We start from the raw sequence: 6081 nt of genomic DNA, 5'->3' as shown, positions 1-6081 counted from the left end.
TCCGGCTGCGCTTTCCTCCGCGCGGCCCGGGTAGGGAAGGCGGGGTGGGGGGCGGGGGGGGGGGGTGGCCAGCGCGCAGCTGGGCTGAACCCCGGGCCGAGGGCGCATTAACACTTGCTCGCCAGGTTGGTGGAGGCGGGGTGGGTTCCGCCGGCGGCCGCTGGGAGGCGAAGGTGGGGGCCCTTTAAGCGCCCACCACCGCGGGGTGCCGGAGGGGGCTGGGAGGGGAGGGGAGGGAACTCCTGGAGGGTCTTACGCCGGCCCGCGCGAGACGCCGCCGCCGAGAGACAACACGAAGCGGGCGGCCTCGGCTGGAGTCTTGGAGCCGAGCGCCGCGGGTGGCGAGGACCGAGCGCTGCTCCCCGCGGGGGCGCACGGCCACAGGCCCGAGAGGGGGTGCCTACCCCCCCCCAAAAAAAACGGTGTGTGTGCGGTGGGGGCTTCCTCGAGGCCTCCGCCCAGGCTGCAAAGAGGCTGCTCTCAGCCTTCGCTCGGCTCCTTCCCTTGTGGGAGGGCGGGAGGGAAAGAGGGAGGAGTGTAGGGGGGGAGGAGGGAGCGGGAGGGAGAGCGGGGGGCTCTGCGCCAACCGCCCGCGGACCCGGCCGCTCCTCGGGGAGGACGCGCGGGCGGGGGAGGGTGCGCCGAGGCTCGCTCCGGAGAAGCGGCCGCCGATGACGGCAGAGGTGCAGCCAGCCCCGCGCGCGCAGCCCCCTCCCCCCCGGCCCCCTCCCCCTCCCCCTCCCCCTCCCCTTCCTCCTCCTCCTCCTCCTCCTCCCGGCTCGTCGGCCGCGCAGAGCAGCAGCGGCAGCGGCGGCGGCGGCAGCAGCCACCCGATGTCTTCGGCGCCCGAGAAGCAGCAGCCACCGCACGGCGGCGGCGGCGGCGGCGGCGGCGGCGGGGGAGGCGGCGCGGCCATGGACCCCGCGTCGTCCGGCCCGTCCAAGGCCAAGAAGACGAACGCCGGCATCCGGCGCCCGGAGAAGCCGCCCTACTCGTACATCGCGCTCATCGTCATGGCCATCCAGAGCTCGCCCACCAAGCGCCTGACGCTCAGCGAGATCTACCAGTTCCTGCAGAGCCGCTTCCCCTTCTTCCGCGGCTCCTACCAGGGCTGGAAGAACTCCGTGCGCCACAACCTCTCGCTCAACGAGTGCTTCATCAAGCTGCCCAAGGGCCTCGGGCGGCCGGGCAAGGGCCACTACTGGACCATCGACCCGGCCAGCGAGTTCATGTTCGAGGAGGGCTCCTTTCGGCGGCGGCCACGCGGCTTCCGAAGGAAATGCCAGGCGCTCAAGCCCATGTACAGCATGATGAACGGGCTCGGCTTCAACCACCTCCCGGACACCTACAGCTTCCAGGGCTCTGCCGGCGGCCTCTCGTGCCCGCCCAACAGCCTGGCGCTGGAGGGAGGTCTGGGCATGATGAACGGCCACTTGCCGGGCAATGTGGACGGCATGGCTTTGCCCAGCCACTCGGTGCCCCACCTGCCTGCCAACGGCGGCCACTCGTACATGGGCAGCTGCGGCGGCACGGCGGCCGGCGAGTACCCGCACCACGACGGCTCGGTGCCCGCCTCGCCGCTGCTGCCCGCGGCGGCTGGCGGGGTCATGGAGCCCCACGCCGTCTACTCGGGCTCAGCGGCCGCCTGGCCTCCCTCTGCCTCGGCGGCGCTCAACAGCAGCGCCTCCTACATTAAGCAGCAGCCCCTGTCCCCCTGCAACCCCGCGGCCAACCCCCTGTCCGGCAGCCTCTCCACGCACTCCCTGGACCAGCCATATCTGCACCAGAACAGTCACAACGCCCCTGCTGAGCTACAAGGTGAGTGGGGAGCCCCGAGCTGTCCCCAGGATTGGGGGTGGGGGTGTGTGGTGGACCTCTGTGAGTGCACTATAGACTTAGCCCCCAGACTACTGGCGCCCTGGTCTGGAGCCTGTGGCCACATTCATGGGGTGCCAGTCCCTAAGCTGCACCATGGAGTCCTCAGCTGCCCAAGGTGTCTCTCTGTCCACCTCTCCCCGTCTGAGGGCTGAATGCAGCCTGGAGTCCCCCCCATAGACTAACATTCCGTTTTCCTTTCTGTTTCAACGCCCAGATAGATGCTGGCTGCCCCAGCCTGGCCAGGTAGGCCCCATCCTCACCTCAAAGACTTAGACTCCAATATTCTAAGTCCCCTCAGGTCCCTTAACCCCCTGACACCTGGGCGAGTTCCCAGGATGGAGCTGGCCCATCCCCGGGGCAGCTGGCTCACTCTCCCTGCTTCGGGAGAGCGGCCTCTGCTCTGAGCCGGGCAGGACGAAGAGTTAGGCCCAAAGCCGGCGGGGCTCTGCGCTGGCGCTCAGAGCCCGGCCTTTCGGGAACCAGGCCTGGGGCATGCGAACGTTGAGTAGGGGGCATTTTGTGGCGACAGAGGCTGAGAGGGGCCCAGATTAAAGGTCTGAGCTGCAGGCCCCAACAGATTCTGTTTCTCAGGATCCAGGTTTCCAGGCCCACAGGTACCGCTCCGCTTGCAGTCCCCCCTGAGGAAAAAAGATGCACAGCCATCTTCCCCTCTGGATCCTCAGTCTCAGCACGTGCTAGTAGCCTTCTGGGTCTGGTTCTTGAAAGAACTTGGAGGGATCCAAGCAGGGGCCTGTCAGGAGTCAGCTGTCAGCAGCCGGCAGGAGGCAGGAGCCGGGCCTGGAGGCTGGAGGGCTGTCTCCATGGGGGTCGCCCAGCTGGGGCTGCTTCAAACTCCAGCGGGGGCTCCAGCAGTCCCGCAGGCTTGGCTCCCCAAAGACTCTTCCTCTGGAGAAGCCCTCTTTGCCCCTGTGTTGGCCCCTGCCGGCCTGGCTCATTGCTTTAGGGACACCGCCATCTCTGGGGGCTGGAAGGTGGCTGCCCGGCGCCAGGCCCAGGCCTCAGGCTGCCCTGGAAGTGGAGGCCGCTGGATCTTCCCTGCTGGCCCCTCTGACCACTTCCCCGTCAGCCACTGGAAGCCCCCCAAGCCAGGCTCGGTGTCTGTGGAGGGAGAGGCCGGGGCAGCGGGCACTCAGGGTTGCAGGGATCCTTGTTCGTGTCTGGGGACTCTTCCCTCTGGGCGCCGGCCCGGCTGAGACCTGAAATCGGGAACTGGGACTTGGGGAGGCGTCGGCCCAGCGAGGAGCCAGGCAGACCTGCCCCCGGGACGCGACCCACGGTAACGGTGCTTCTCCACCTGGAGCCCGGGCCTCTGGAGGCCACCCTTTAACGCCCCCTTTCCTGTCGCCTCACCCCCACAGGCATCCCGCGGTATCACTCGCAGTCACCCAGCATGTGTGACCGAAAGGAGTTCGTCTTCTCTTTCAACACCATGGCATCCTCGTCCATGCACTCGGCCGGCGGCGGCTCCTACTACCACCAGCAGGTCACCTACCAAGACATCAAGCCCTGTGTCATGTGAGGCCACAGCTCCAGGGTCCCTCCAGGCAGGGGCTGGGCGCAGGGACTTTGGAACCCGTCACCAGAAACTGCTTTTTTTTTTTTTTTGAGGTATAACCGTCGGCAGAAGAAAAGGGTTTGACCCCTCCCCAACCGGATTATTGGGAAAGGGATCCCAGGAGGCAAAGACCCAGTGAGGTCGGCACCTCCCCCCCCCACCACTCCCTCAACAGTTTTTTTTTAAATGGTGATGGCGGGGGCCTGATCTGACTGCAGCTGTTGATAAATAACTATCTATTTTTGATCGGACTGAAACCAGCTGAGAAGGTGCTGTGTTGGGGAAGAACTCTCAACATCTGAACACTTATTTCTGCTGCGGTCTCTCCCCCTCTCCCCTATCCACGGCGAATGTCGGGGAAGGTTTTTAGGAGAAAGGCAAACGTGTGAAACCGTCATTATCAAATACTTTTATTTTTTGGTTGAGTATTTATCGTTTTATTTTTAATTTTTTTTGAAAGAATGTCTTGGAATGCGCGTCTCCTTTTTAGAGCCGTCTCTTGTAGGGAAAGGAGGAGGTGACAAGAAGTCGCCCTCTCCCTCCCCACCTCAGAAGTCTTCCCGTCAGCCACAGGTGGATCATTGTGCGAGTAACTTGCATTTCTGAAGCCACTGCTCATCTTAGCAAAGAAACCAGGAGCCCAGAAGCAGGCGGCTCTCCCGGCCTCTGCCACCATCCTCCTCCGCCTTCCTCTCCTTCCTTCTCTTCAGGCTTTTTTGGTTTGATTTCGAACTTCGTTTTGACTTGTTTGGTGGGTCTCCGATCTCTACTGTAAACCCTCTGGTGGGAGCGTGAGGCAGGCAGGGCACCGTGGGGATGGGGAAGGCCCGCCGAGCGCCCTGAGTCAGGATTGCGGTGACGCAGAAAGGTTAAGGCACTTTTTTTAAAAAACGATAGCAAGGCTCATCCTGTTATTTATTCTACTTTCTTTCCCTAATAACCGAAACACCGCATAGGCTCCTCCGTTTATCAGTATTAATGGTGTAACTTTGTTGGCAATATTTGCCGCGTAGAATTTTTTTTTTTAGATATCCATTGTAAATTTGAAACTAAGTCCGATCTGTGTAAAGACAAATTTCCATATGTTTTATATAAATATATATATATATAAAATGAAGGACTCTCCCCCCCTTTTTTTTAGTATTTTGGCTGCTGGGGTGCAGCGTTTGTGACACGTATTTTAAATTTCCTTCTGCACTGTATAAAAATGACAATTTGAGGATGTTTTTGCCTTTTGTGTATTTTTTCCTAAAAAAGAACAAAAATAAAAATGTATAACATTTGTATATGGCCTTATATTGTATCAACTAGAAATAAAATTGCATGAGTATTTTATTGGGATTGCAGAATATCTTCAAAATATAGACAGTAACCGGCCTGGGATCACCAGCCTTTTTTTTTTTTTTCTTTTTCGTATTTAAAGTATGGATGATTCTTAATCCTTTTCCCCCCTTTTTATTTTTTGGCTAATCCTTCTTTTTTCACTCATTTCACACTGAAGTGAAATCTGGACAAGAGTAACTATTTTTCTTGGCTTCTGTTTTTTAAGAAGAACCTTTGCCCCTCTAAATGTCATTTCTTGTTTTTAAAAAAATAATCAAACTTAAAAAAAAAACTGTAGTTTTCCCTCCCCCAGGGAAAAACATGCATATATATGTGTGTGTGTGTGCATGCATATATATATATATATATATAAAATATTTTACAGTTTCTTTTTGGTCACTCCAGGACCAATGAGAATTGTATTTTGAGTTTCAAACTTTACTGTTTCCAACTGTTATAAATCATGGAGCATCTTCTAAGGTTTTATTTTTTTCATAGGATTTTTTTTTTTTTGGTGCCCTACACTTGGTTTTCCCCAATGGAGAAGCAAGTAAACTTTGAACAAGAAAAAGGCTGTTGGTGGCAGAGCAAGGTGATAGGCACGTTTCCCCCTAAATCATTAGGGGGAAATCCATTTTAAAAAGTCTGTCTCCCCTACTGACCCTCTTTCTATTCCAATTCCCAGCTACCTAGGAAAACAAACACAATAAAGTCACAATGCCGGTGCAGCCGTTCAAGACCCACCACAGTTTCTCCGCATCGTGGGGTCATGAGCCTCTGAACCTGGTTCTTCTCAAATTTGACATTTTGGACGTGAGGGCAATTTCTCCGGTGCTCTGTTACATCAAAATTATCAATAAACTCGCCCGGGCAATTAATGCCCAAACTAACAGCTGTCTATAAAACGGAGATAAAGGGGACAGGAAGAAGCCGGCAACTTTGTCCCTCAGGTCTCAGGCGGCCGGAGCAGTGGGCAGCGTGTGGGGAGCAGCTTCACCGAGAGCGGAGGAGGCCCTGTCTTTGGGGCAGAGGCCACCTCTCCTTATCCCCTGCCCCCACCAATGCCCTGGAGAACGGGCCAGAGAAAAGCCCTCAGGCCTCCATTGCGGAACCGCTGCGCTGGGGATCCAGACAACCTCGGCAGGCAGGCGGGAGGGGGCCCCCTCCTTCCTCCGTTGGAGCCTGCGCCCCAATTAGGATGGAGGCTGCGGGGAAGTGGGGCTGATTAGGAGAAACCCAATGCCGGCCCAGTCTGCTCGCGCCCCGGTCTTCTGCTGAGGCGTCTCCAGACCCCGTGCCCACTC

At 58.0% G+C, this 6081-nt stretch overlaps 1 protein-coding gene across 1 annotated transcript; it reads left to right on the top strand.

Moving 5' to 3' along the window:
* Positions 1–240: 240 nt before the first annotated feature.
* On the top strand, positions 241–4740 carry FOXF1 (forkhead box F1). Its single transcript, XM_020892035.2, has 2 exons — positions 241–1818; positions 3258–4740. The coding sequence occupies exons 1-2, from the start codon at positions 672–674 to the stop codon at positions 3416–3418; spliced, it is 1308 nt and encodes a 435-aa protein (XP_020747694.2). The 5' UTR covers positions 241–671; the 3' UTR covers positions 3419–4740.
* Positions 4741–6081: the final 1341 nt, after the last annotated feature.

The sequence above is a fragment of the Odocoileus virginianus genome, chromosome 20 (assembly GCF_023699985.2).
Source record: "Odocoileus virginianus isolate 20LAN1187 ecotype Illinois chromosome 20, Ovbor_1.2, whole genome shotgun sequence".
NCBI lineage: Eukaryota > Metazoa > Chordata > Mammalia > Artiodactyla > Cervidae > Odocoileus > Odocoileus virginianus.
The sequence above is the reverse complement of the archived record's forward strand: the minus strand, read 5'-3'. Positions and strand labels throughout refer to the sequence as shown.